The 12,405-nt window shown below is 43.4% G+C and overlaps 1 protein-coding gene across 17 annotated transcripts in view; it reads left to right on the top strand.

Annotated features, from left to right (window-relative positions):
• The first annotated feature begins 889 nt into the window (after positions 1 to 889).
• Positions 890 to 12,405, top strand: part of dlg1 (discs large MAGUK scaffold protein 1) — a 356,942-nt gene continuing 345,426 nt past the window's right edge. For 12 of the 17 annotated variants that reach the window (XM_033032030.1, XM_033032037.1, XM_033032028.1 and 9 more), the window contains exons 1-2: positions 890 to 1,827; positions 2,028 to 2,159. In XM_033032030.1, coding sequence (XP_032887921.1) covers positions 1,809 to 1,827; positions 2,028 to 2,159 — 151 coding nt within the window. In that variant the 5' untranslated portion in view covers positions 890 to 1,808. The remainder of the gene's footprint in view (positions 1,828 to 2,027; positions 2,160 to 12,405) is intronic. The other 5 variants (XM_033032040.1, XM_033032041.1, XM_033032044.1 and 2 more) reach the window with 2 other exon arrangements.

Genomic DNA, 12,405 nt, shown 5'->3' on the forward strand with positions numbered 1-12,405 from the left:
AGTCGAGTTTCTTTTGCAGATATTTTCTTTGGATACAATTGGACTGGTATTTTTTGTTTAAAAAAGGACATTTCGGGAGACTGGGTTTCAATTTGTGGGATAGTAAATCAATGGAAACTGAATACTTGCAATCGCACTTTAAAAAGTGGCAGGATTTCAACCATGGGTATTTGTACTGGATGTTTTTGTTTGCAAGTATTATTTTCAAACACTGAATTGAAATAAATAAAAAAGTAAGTTACCCATCCCCTATTGGCTCTATAGTCAGAGAAAGTTGAGGATTTCGACAGATCAGTATCCCTTGCGCATTGTAACCCCATTCATTTCAATGCAACTTTGCGTTGCTGTGATTTATTGAACATTTCCGTTGTTTGTAGACACTTTTTACAAGATTGGGAAGGAAATGTAAATTCCTTTATATCGTGTGGACAGATTTGAAGGACACTCCAAGGATAATTTTAATTTCACGTTCATTTATTTAGTTGTTGATATATGCAACTTGATTATTAAACGTTTCATTGTGATGGCAGGGAATTGTAATTCCCCGAAGGAGACGAACTTTCTGATGGAAGATTACCTGTCTCACTCAGTCTTTCTTCGGTGTAAACCGGCATCTGCAGTCCCTTCCTACACATCTCTCACTCTCGTTTTGCCTGACCTGCCGAGTGTTTCCAGCGTTTTCTGACCATGTAGTGTGGGCTGTGGGGCTACGGCGGTGTTTTTGGTGCTAACTTTGTTTAGGGATGAGGGAATGCGGGGCGGGATGAGGGCCGGGCCGGGCCGGGAGCGGCAGCGCGCGGTGGGATCACCACGTCCTTCCGTTAGCACCCGCCGCCCCGACACTGCCGATTGGCCGCCGCGCCCGTCACGTGGGCCAGATTCCCGGTCCCGGCCGCCATTTTGGTGGAAAGTTTGGGAAATTTACTCAGTCAGTCAGTCGCCGGGAGGAGGCGGAGGTGGAGCGGCAAAGTTTGAGGAACGCGGGGTGAGAGAGAGAGGGAGAGGAAAAAAAAGAGAAGAATCACCGGGACACCGGTCTGATGCCGTGGAGGGAATAACCGGAGACCGAGCGACTGGCGCTGGTGGAGGATCACCCCTCGGGAGAGCCTCGGCAGCGTCAACTCCCCCGACCCTGAGGAGTGGGTCTCACTTCACACACATACATACACACACTCGGAGTTTGCAGGAGGGGAGGCCGACGTCCCCACCAAGGGTGCCAGGCAGATAGACTTGGAGGGGGCGGGAAACCAACGCCGCCCCCTCCCTATCCCAGCGGAGAAGTAGCAGGGACCCGTCTCAAATTGCCCCACTCTTTTGAATGGAAGCAACTGGTTGCGGGAGCTTGTGAATCTCAGAGCGGCAGCGATCGGTACCAGCGTCCACCTAATCAAGTGGCGAGGAAAGGGGAATTCTCCTCCAGTCACCTTGAAAAATTAGGACTCACCGGCGAAGATTCGGACTCATCATATCCTGACTCATCATATCCCAATTGAGTGTTTTCTGGCATTAGGAGAAGGCGGCTCTGTAGTTTTTTCGTTTAAAAGTCAGAGATGTGGGCTTGAGACATTAAACTGGGTTTTTTTTTTTGAAAGAAAAAGAAAAGAAACGTTTGCCTTTTAAGATTAAGAGTTAGTGAAATTACAGGGTGTATGCATTTAACGCCTTATTTTCTCGAGGTGGGAACTTTGGAATCTCACCAATAATTTTTAAAGCACTGAAGAAAGGAAACTATCATCAACTTCCACAGAATAATTTAGAGTTGAAGTTGAGGGAATTGCCATCTGTGCAGGGAAACCCTCTGCGAGAGGATGCCAATTCGAAAGCAAGGTCAGTTAACTTTTAATTGACGTCTCACCTCTAACCTGTCATTGTAAATATTTAAAATGCACGATTACTTTTATGCTTTAAAGTTAACTTTTTGAGATTTATTTTGCTCTCAAGGGGTAAACACTTTGTAAATTTGAGCCACTTTGGTGCTTCGGGTGTTCATGACTGGCATATATATTTATTTTGTTGTTGTGCGATAGATGCGCAGCGAGCTCTGAAGCTCTTGGAGAATTATCGTGCCAAGCTCGGTAAGACCGAGGACCGTCAACTCCGTGCGTCCATCGAAAGAGTCATCAATATATTCCGGAGCAACCTCTTCCAAGCGTTAATAGGTACGCGTATAAACTCATGTGCACTATTTACAAACTCCACTGTTTATTTAGAAATCATGTTTGATCAGATGGCGCGAGTTGCAAACAAATATCCACACGTTGTATCGAATATGCTTTGATTTGTTTTGCATGGAACAAATGCAGTATGTCTCTAAGCTGCCAACCCGTGGCTTCTCTGGTCCAGTAGACTATGAATTGCACTGACAACCTGTTGCAGAAGTATTCAGTTTTTAAACTGTCGGGACGGGAACAAAACCAGAATCGTATTCTTGCATCTGGTTTTCGATTTTTCACCAGTTTCCAGATTTGTATTCTCTGTGGGTTTGAAACAAAACAAGGGCAGAACTACAGATGCTTATGAACTTGCCATTAATTCGCCATATTACGCAAAATTCACGGATGCCAATGGTGTGTTTTATGCAATGCGTCTGCCTTCTGGATGGAAATTAGTAGGGTTTTTTTTCGCGGTGCACAGGAAGCTTTGGAGTGAACGGGCGTGACTTGTGGATGTAAACAGGCTTGGCGAAGGATGGCTTTCCTGTAGCCGAGGCTTTCAGTTGTACACGTGTCGAGTTGGCGCTGAGAAAATCATTCGCTTTCACGTCATAGGAAATTTTAGGGGGGAAGGATTTAAATTTTTTTACGTTTAAAAAAAAAAATGGATAGAGGAGTTGGAATTTAATAGTTAGATTGTAAACTCGTTTCGGAATCAGTTCACGAACCAGTACAACTGCCAATCCACAGCATGGTTTATAGAGTATAGAGTAATTATTTTTCCTAAGGTGAACAACGAGTAAAATCTTTTGAGTGCTTATTGTCAGCAGTATACATTATGGACATGCTGAATATTTGCTATCAACCCATTTTATCAACCTTTTCATTGCTATGTGTATGTTGAAACCAAGCTCTGTTGTGTTGATTCTAAAGTGGATTTGACAACTTTACATTTTTGGGAGTAGTCAAAAGATGCTACCTGGTGCCTCTTGTAAACTTTTGACAAGTCCTTGCACCACGATTGGAAAAGTCATTCTAATAAATAGCCCCGATAATTTAACATAAGACAATCTTATGATTACAATCTATTCTAATTTGATTATTCCTGAAGATATTTGGTTTCAAAATGTTCCAAACATACTACTGGATGTGGAGTTCCTCCTCTCGTCACTTAATGGTAGAATATTTGCTTTGTGCGTAGTTCAGAGTGAATAGGTGGAGAGACTACAGCAGCTAGTCGGTGGAGAGCTCGAAGAACTTTTAGTAACTTTGTCAGCACCAGAAGTGTTGTGACTCTTTGTGTACTGCCTAAGTGAGATCTGCTGCATGATTTCAACGGATTATATGCAAAATCAAAGAATTTCACTGTACCTAGGTTCATATGACAATGTATCATTGAATTCAGACTGGACTTTGAGAGGAAATTGACGTCTGCTGATTTACAATGTTCTACTGTCCACAGTCTTGCCAAGATGACTGCAGAACTAATATGCTTTGACTTGACCAAACTAAGCAATTTCATGTGTTGGAAATGTAAACAAACAAAATTACACAATCGTCTTCCGGCATGGCTTCCATTTGCTACTACAAACTGTGACTGCCATTCGGGATGTGGTGGCAGATGTGTAAGAGAACTCTCTCCTAGCAAGTTCTGCTCCTCAGCAGACTGGTTTAAAATTGCATTGCTAATCTTCATTGTCGTTTGTTCTAAGTTCTGGATCCCTCTATCCAAAGAACTTCCAAAAGAATTGTTGTAGTTCATGATGTTGACTTGTCAACTATTGGCTATACACTCAGGCGCTACATGTTTATTGCAGGATTTCGTCACAACCCCAGACTAGATTACTTAATCTAATGCTGAATTTATCGGGGAAGTATGGGAATATTTGCAATTAGTGAGGGGTTGGTGTTATTAGATTTTTAGTTTTAAGATACAGCATGGAAATAGGTCCTTCGGCTCGCGCTAGCCATCAACTGCCCGTTCACACTAGTTTGACATTATCCCGCTTTCGCATACATTCCCTACAAACTAGGGCTAACTGCACCGAGGCCAATTAACCTACAGATCTGCACGTCTTTGGGATGTGAGAGGAAGCTGGAGTACCTGGAAGGAACCCACGCAGGCACAGAGCATGCAAGCTCCCTAAAGACAGCACCCGAGGCCAGGATTTAACCCAGTTTTCTGGCGCGGTGAGGCAGCAGCTCTGCTAGCTGTGCCACTGCCGCCCACTTTAGTCTTACTACAGAAAAGCAAGACGTGTGATGTAAAGATGAAACTGGCTGAATGTTAGATATTGGATAAGTGATGCGTTAGTAATATTGCGTATCATCGTGGGATCTAACTTGAACAATTTAGTGCAAGGAAACATGCACAACTCTTAACTAGGAGCATGTGTAGTTTGAACAGTCATATGTTGAAGATGAAGTGAAGGCAAAATTAGACTTGGGTCATCAGCTTCATCATTGGTCTCTACCAACCAGGGTTGTGATAAATTTGAAACTTGGATCTTAAGCCATGGACTTGCAGCGCAAGTATGCTTCGTCCTGAACCTGGCTTCAGTTGGCCAATAATGTATAGCTCCATTAAATGTTTTCATGATGCAAGTTGCGGGCCAGCATTAAATCAGGGATGTGTTCTATTTTTACTGATGTCTATGACTTGAATTTTGTCTAATGATCTGAAAATTCACAGAACCACTCAACAGTTACAGCATCTTCACAGTATTATGATAAATGGTGTTGGCGAGATGAGGGAAATTCTTGATTCGATTTAACTAATTCAGTAGTCACAAAGCATGGAAACAAGCCCTTCTGCCCAAATTGCCCATATGAACTGTCGTCAAGACATATCTATTTACTGTCCCAAGTTTTCCAGTATTCATGTTTTTTTTCCCACGGTTAAAGCAGAGGAGAAATACTTCTTGAGGACCTTGCCCATCTCGTGCGGCTACTAAGGTTTCTAAGGGGCTCTATTAGTTACCCGCTCTCCTTTAATGTACATAAATCTCTTTGGAGTTTCCTTACTATTATATGCCAGAATTATCTCTTGCCTCTTTATGCTCTTTAAGCACCTTAGTCCCCGCAACTCCTCCAGGGATACACTTGATCCCAGCATGTCCATTTTTTCCCCACCCATCTCCTTTTTACTGACGAGAGCCTCAATTTCTCTTTATCCTTAACTATTTTAAAGTTAATAGAACAGTGATCAGCTTGTTGGTAGTTTATGAGTAGTCTGATAATAGTGGTCAAGAAGTTAATCCTGAAACTTGTGGGGCATGCTTTTATCTTCTGGCTGACATTAGAAGGGAAAATAGGGAATATGGTAGGAGTGTAAATAGTCCTTTGGTTGTGTTGGCTGCTTTCCTAATACAGCGTAAAGTCTCGATTGAGTCGATGGGGAGAGAGACTAATTTGTCTGATTTATTTATTTAGCGAATGCAAAGTCCTTTAGCCAAGCAGTTGCCTCTTGATCTGCTGTATGAAGGGTGACAAGTCCTCCTTTGAGTCTTTGTTGAGGGCATGCTTCAATGATGTGTTGCATTGTTTGCTGCTCTCCACAAGCACACCATGGGGTTGGACTGCTGCCCCATTTGTGAAGGCTGGCCAAGCAGGGGCCATGTCCAGTGCTGAATCTATTCAGCGTCGTCCACTGCTTCCTTGGGAGATTGGTGCCAGGGACCGGTAGGGTGGGGTCTGACACCAGATGTTTATTTGGGACGTCCTTGGACTCCCATTCCCTTTTCCAAGCTGATTGGATGGTGAAATCAGCTGGTGGTGGGTTCTTCCAAATTGGTCGTCTAGATGGAAGTCGAGCAGTGGGTGGGTTGAAGATGTCCATGTGAATTGGCAGATGAGGGGAGTTTTTGGTCTTTTGGAGCATCCTTTGAGTGAGGACTACTCGCCGGATGTGTGGAGGGGCTATGTTGGATAGGACAGGGAGCCAGGGGAGTGGTGTTGAGCGGATTGTTCCTGTGATGATCCTCATTGTTGAGTTCAATTGGGTATCCACATGGTGTGTGTGGGATGACCTGGACCAAACAGGGGCACAATAATCGGCTGAAGAAAATTTGTCTGATGGACTGCATCCACAGATCTCCAGTTTTATTGCAACTTGAGCATAGTAGTTGCCAAACTAAGTTGTGAGATTTCCTGGGAGAACGGTTTCTATGGTGCATCTGTAGTTGCAATTTGCTTACCAAACAAAGATGGGGGTTGAGGATGCCATCATCCACCTGCTCAATCGTTCCTATGTTCACCTGGATAGGCCGGGAAGCACTGCGAGTCTTGTTTTTGACTTCTCCAGTGCTTTTAACCATCCAGCCTGCACTACTAGGGAGCAAACTGAGGAAGATGTGGGTGGATGCTCCATTGTTGTCCTGGATCACCAACTACCTGACTGGATCACCACGGTATGTCAGGCTACAGAACTGTATCTTGGACATGGTGTGAGCAACACAGGGGCCCTACAGGGGACGGTCCTCTTTCCCTTCCGTTTTGTTTCGTTTAGCGATACAGCGCGGAAACAGTCCCTTCGGCCTATCGCATCTGCACCGACCAGCAATCCTAGCACACTTACACTATCCTACACACACTAGGGATAATTTACACTTGTACCAAGCCAATTAACATACAAACCTGTACGTCTTTGGAGTGTGGGAGGAAACTGAAGATCTCTGAGAAGACCCACGTGGTCACAGGGAGAATGTATAAACTCTGTATAGACAGCACCCAGTTAGGATTGAACCCGGATCTCTGACGCCGCAAGAGCTGCAAGGCAACAATTTTACCACTGTGCTGTTCACCATCTGCACCTCGGACTTCAGATACCACTCGGACTCCTGCCACCTGCAGAAGTTTACGTGGCATTTTTGTAATCATCTTGTGACCGTGTGTTATTTTGCCCTTCACACATTTGTTATATGGGAGCACTGAATGTCAAGGAAATCTGTGGTGGGAATTTTGTTGTCTTGCGATTACAGTTTCATTGAGAACTTGCATATCTGTTCAAGGTGTAGCATTGGATTAAAATTGATGATGTATATTGCATCACTTTAAATTCTGGCACCTCGTACAGGCTAGTTCCCATGCTATAAAGCTCCTATATAAATAGGTTTTCTGAATGCACTGCATTTATAATGTACATGTGCTATGGTAAAGAGATCCCAGCAGCTTGACTGGTATCTTAATTATATTTAATTACATTGCTATTTATATTTAAGTACTATGATGGAAGGCATGGGAGACATAACGGTCAAGAATACTATTTAATTCTGAAGGAAATTGAATGCATAATTAGAAGGACCAATTAAATAATTTTGTCTCTTTGCAATTTTCAGGGTAGTCAGTTAATTGGCTGCCTCTACATTGTAAGACTCAACATCTCTACACAGTTTGTTTCAAGTATGTTGAATAATACCCACACCAACCGTTATATATTACTTGTATATTATCTTTAGTCATTTTATAAAAGCTTGTTATAATCCCAGGAATTATGTTTTAAAATTCCACACATTATATATATATATATATATATATATATATATATAATATATATATATATATATATATATATATATATATATATATATATATATATATATATATATATATATATATATATATATATATATATATATATATATATATATATATATATATATATATATATATATATAGAGCTGGTTATGATAGAAAAGTACATTGCTGGAGGAATTCGGCCAATCAGGCAGCATCTGTGGAAGGTATGAACAGGCAATATTTTGGGTTGGGATCCTTCAGGATCTCAACATCTGCATTTATTTGTGTCCCTGGTTATGATAGTTGCGTTTACTGGGCAGGTGGATTTTTGTTCTGTACAAAATTGGGCGCGGCAGTGCATTTGACAGTCATTTCAGGAGCAGAAACCATATTTTTCAGCTGTGAAGCAAAATTGTGAAAGTTGACAGTTCTGCGAATTCATTGGGATTTGGATATTGAAAATGTTGCAGCACAGGTGAACTTAGTACTTGTATTTAAACTATACTCTGTTGCATTGGAAGAACATAGGTTGTAAACTCTTAAGCACTTGTATCACATACCTATTTTGTAAACTATTGCAGCACTCAAACTAGTCACTGCGTGCCATACTGAAGAAGACCCATTAATTCCTGCTCTTTGCTTCCTGCCTGCCAACTAGTTCTCTATCCATGTCAATACCCTACCCCCAATACCATGTGCTCTAATTTTACACACAAATCTCTTGTGTGGGACCTTGTCAAAGGCTTTTTGAAAGTCCAGATACATTACATCCACTGGCTCTCCCTTATCCATTCTACTTGTTACACCCTCAAAATTCCTAAAGATTAGTCGCGCATGATTTCCCCTTGATAAATCCAAGCGGACTTTGACCGATCCCGTCATTGCTTTCCAAATATGCTACTATTACATCTTTAATAATCGACTCTAGCATCTTCCTCACTACTGATGTAAGGCTAACTGGTCTATGATTCCCTGTTTTCTCTCACCTTTCTTAGAAAGTGAGGTTACATTGGCTACCCTCCAGTCCTCAGGAACTGATCCAGAGTCTATAGAACATTGGAAAATATGCATGATTTCTAGGGCCACCTTCTTGAGTACTCTGGGATTTAGACCATCAGGCCCTGGGGATTTATCTGCCTTCAGTCCCAACAGTTTGCCTAACACCATTTCCTGACTAATGTGGATTCCCTTCAGTTCCTCCCTCCCACTAGATCCTTGGTCCCCTCGTATTTCTTGTTGTTTGTGTCTTCCTTAGTGAAGACAGAACAAAAGTACTCGTTTGTACACAAAATTGCTGGAGAAACTCAGCGGGTGCAGCAGCATCTATGGAGCGAAGGAAATAGGCGACGTTTCGGGCCAAAACCCTTCTTAGACTGATGGGGGGTGGGGGGGAGAAGGAAGGAAAAGCGAGGAGGAGGAGCCCGAGGGCGGGCGGGTGGGAGGAGGCAGCTAGAGGGTTGAGGAAGGGGAGGAGACAGCAAGGACTAGCAAAATTGGGAGAATTCAATGTTAATGCCATCCGGACGCAAGGTCCCCAGACGGAATATGAGGTGCTGTTCCTCCAATTTCCGCTGTTGCTCACTCTGGCAATGGAGGAGACCCAGGACAGAGAGGTCGGATTGGGAATGGGAGGGGAGTTGAAGTGCTGAGCCACCGGGAGGTCAGGTTGGTTATTGCGGACTGAGCGGAGGTGTTCGGCGAAACGATCGCCCAACCTCCGCTTAGTCTCCCCGATGTAAATCAGCTGACATCTAGAGCAGCGGATGCAGTAGATCAGGTTGGAGGAGATACAGGTGAACCTTTGTCGCACCTGGAACGACTGCTTAGGTCCTTGAATGGAGTCGAGGGGGGAGGTGAAGGGACAGGTGTTGCATTTCTTGCGGTTGCAACGGAAAGTGCCCGGGGAGGGGGTGGTGCGGGAGGGAAGGGAAGAATTGACGAGGGAGTTGCGGAGGGAGCGGTCTTTGCGGAAGGCAGACATGGGGGGAGATGGGAAGATGTGGCGAGTGGTGGGGTCACGTTGGAGGTGGCGGAAATGGCGGAGGATTATGTGTTGTATTTTCCGGCTGGTGGGGTGAAAGGTGAGGACCAGAGGGACTCTGCCCTTGTTGCGAGTGCGGGGATGGGGAGAGAGAGCAGTGTTACGGGGTATGGATGAGACCCTGGTGTGAGCTTCATCTATGGTGGCGGAGGGGAATCCCCGTTCCCTGAAGAACGAGGACATTTCCGATGCCCTGGTATGGAATGTCTCTAAAGTACTCGTTTAACTGGTCTGCCAATTCCTTGTTTCCCCGTTATAAATTCACCAGTCTTTTCCTCTTCACATATCTCAGTCAGTTTTTATATTCCCTGCAAGCTTTCTTTCATGCTTTATTTTCCCCCTCTTAATAAGCGAGTTCGGTATTTCGAGAAACACAAGGAATCATGGGATTTGTCAAAGGTAATTTGTGATAAAGAATAAACGAACAAAGTGCTGGCTGTATAAATTGTTAAGAATTCTACCAATGAATGAATCTAGAATTCTGTCAACTCAATAACGGACAGGCATCGCTCTTTTATGAACATTAATTCGATCTTATTTCTATCTCACTTCACAACCCACTCTGGAGTTCTGCAGAACCACTCCCGGCAGTGTTGGAGGACATTCTCTCTCTCAGAGGTGGTTAACCGACAGCCACTGGATAAGGCGAAAGGTGCAGCTTACGGTCCCCGGCCCATCAGGGAATGGGGTCCTCGGGAGTTCGAGCAGATTTGAGCTGGAGTTAGCACTTCTTGTCCGCGCTGGCTGTAAGCCTGTGGCCGCCACTGCTCTGAGACGGTGTCCCGTCACCCCGGGCAGGGATGGGACACTCGGGAGGGGACAGGGACGGTAGTGAGACTCCGCTTACAAATCTGTTTCCTGGGATTATGCAGGAGAGGGGTGCATGGTTTTTGGTCCCAGACTACTTTTCTTCCTCCCTTCAACCCCACCTGTTCCCGTGTCACCCACCCTGTGTCCTCCGATGACTTACCTTTACCTAGTTAGATTAAGTTGATTTAGGGACACAGCACGTAAACAGGCCCTTCGGCCCACCAAGTCCTCGCTGATCACCCGTCTGCACTTGTTCTTCATTATCTAACTCCAGTAGCAATTCAATAGCGCTTGCAGCGCCGGAGACCTGGTTTCCATCCTGACCACTGATGAAACGCAGGTCTGTACATGCAGCAGCTCAACTGTTAAGAATGTTTATTTCGAGTGACCTATGACCTGGGCTTGTGCAGTTGAAATACCAAACTCTCTTATTAACCCCTTTGCCCTCTGATGAATTCTAAATTTCTCCCAGTCCTCCGGTTTGTTGCTTCCTCTGGCCAATTTATATGCCTCTTTCTTGAATTTAGTGTAGATGGAGCCTAGCCTGTTGGTTGGTGTGGGTAAGATGGACTGAAGCCTGTTTGCACGCTGTATGACGCTGACTATAAATGCTTTTCACTGGTACTGGGATGATGGCAGTCATATTAAGTGAGTGGGGGTGACCTCGGGTTAGTGTGCAAATGTTAGCAAATACGCCTGGTCCGTCACTTTCTGTGGGTTCATTCACCGGAAGGTCGATCTAAAGACCGTAACAGTGACTGTGGCTGCCATTGTGGGTGACATCAATAGACTGACCTGCTCAAAGTGTGCACCAAATGCATTGAAACCTGTGGCTCTGTTTTGGTGTAATGAACAGATGGTTGGATGTGAATTGGTTCTCATTATTATTATTATTCCTTTAACTACTTCCAAAGTTGCTGTCAGTCTGTGCTATTTGGCAAAGACGACTAATTATTGTGTCTATCAATAATGTTAAAGGAAAAGGTAAGCTTTAAATAGGCAAACTAGTGGCTTGCAAAGGCACCAGCACAATTTGGTTCCGATTAGTTTGCAGATTGCAACTAGAAAGTATATCTGAACTTCCACATTGTCATTCAGTGCTCTAAAATAGAACAAGGATTCTTATTAAATCATTTGGCTTTTTTAAATTAACTATGATGCCTTCTAGAGCATATAACATTCATTCATTGGATCTGGTTAGAGCTTTCAATAGAAAAAATGTTTCCCTTGCGACTCGTAGCTCATCTATGCAGAAAATGAATTCTGTGAATGTACACAAGATGAATTTCTAAATTGATATGTTGAGAATTTGGTAAAGTATTTTTTGGAGGCAAACATGAAATGAAATATTTGGGCAATAAAAAGGAATCTGATTGGACTTTTAGTTGATTTGGCCTGGCAAAGGATCATAATTATAGGTTGGTAGATTTATGTGGTGGAAAGATAAGAGGTCAATGAACTTGAGCGGAGTATGATGAATTGACACCAGTGCAAAATCTGAGAATGATTTTGTTTCGCAATAGTGGATTTCTGATCTGCCATCATATTGCAAGTTAATTGTTCTAGCTGCTGAATGCGATATGTGAAGTTTTATTCTACACCAAATATTAACTGAAGGAAAGCATTCAAATGCATTTTGGGGCTTCTCTGGACCAATGACCTTTGAGTTAGCAGGGCAATAAAGACAAAACTAAGCAAAGAAGCATTATGATGGAGAGATTGTCTTTACTCCTGGATGCTCTGTATGCTTGAATGTGCATGTTTGAAAATTTCTTAATTCTTCTTTAATGAGCCTCCTTCACTGATTCCAACAGTAAATCTCTGCCACCATCTCTGCAGTACTCCTAGCATAACAATTACATCAACTTGAGTATGTGATAATTC

This window comes from Amblyraja radiata, chromosome 13 (genome assembly GCF_010909765.2).
Source record: "Amblyraja radiata isolate CabotCenter1 chromosome 13, sAmbRad1.1.pri, whole genome shotgun sequence".
Lineage (NCBI taxonomy): Eukaryota > Metazoa > Chordata > Chondrichthyes > Rajiformes > Rajidae > Amblyraja > Amblyraja radiata.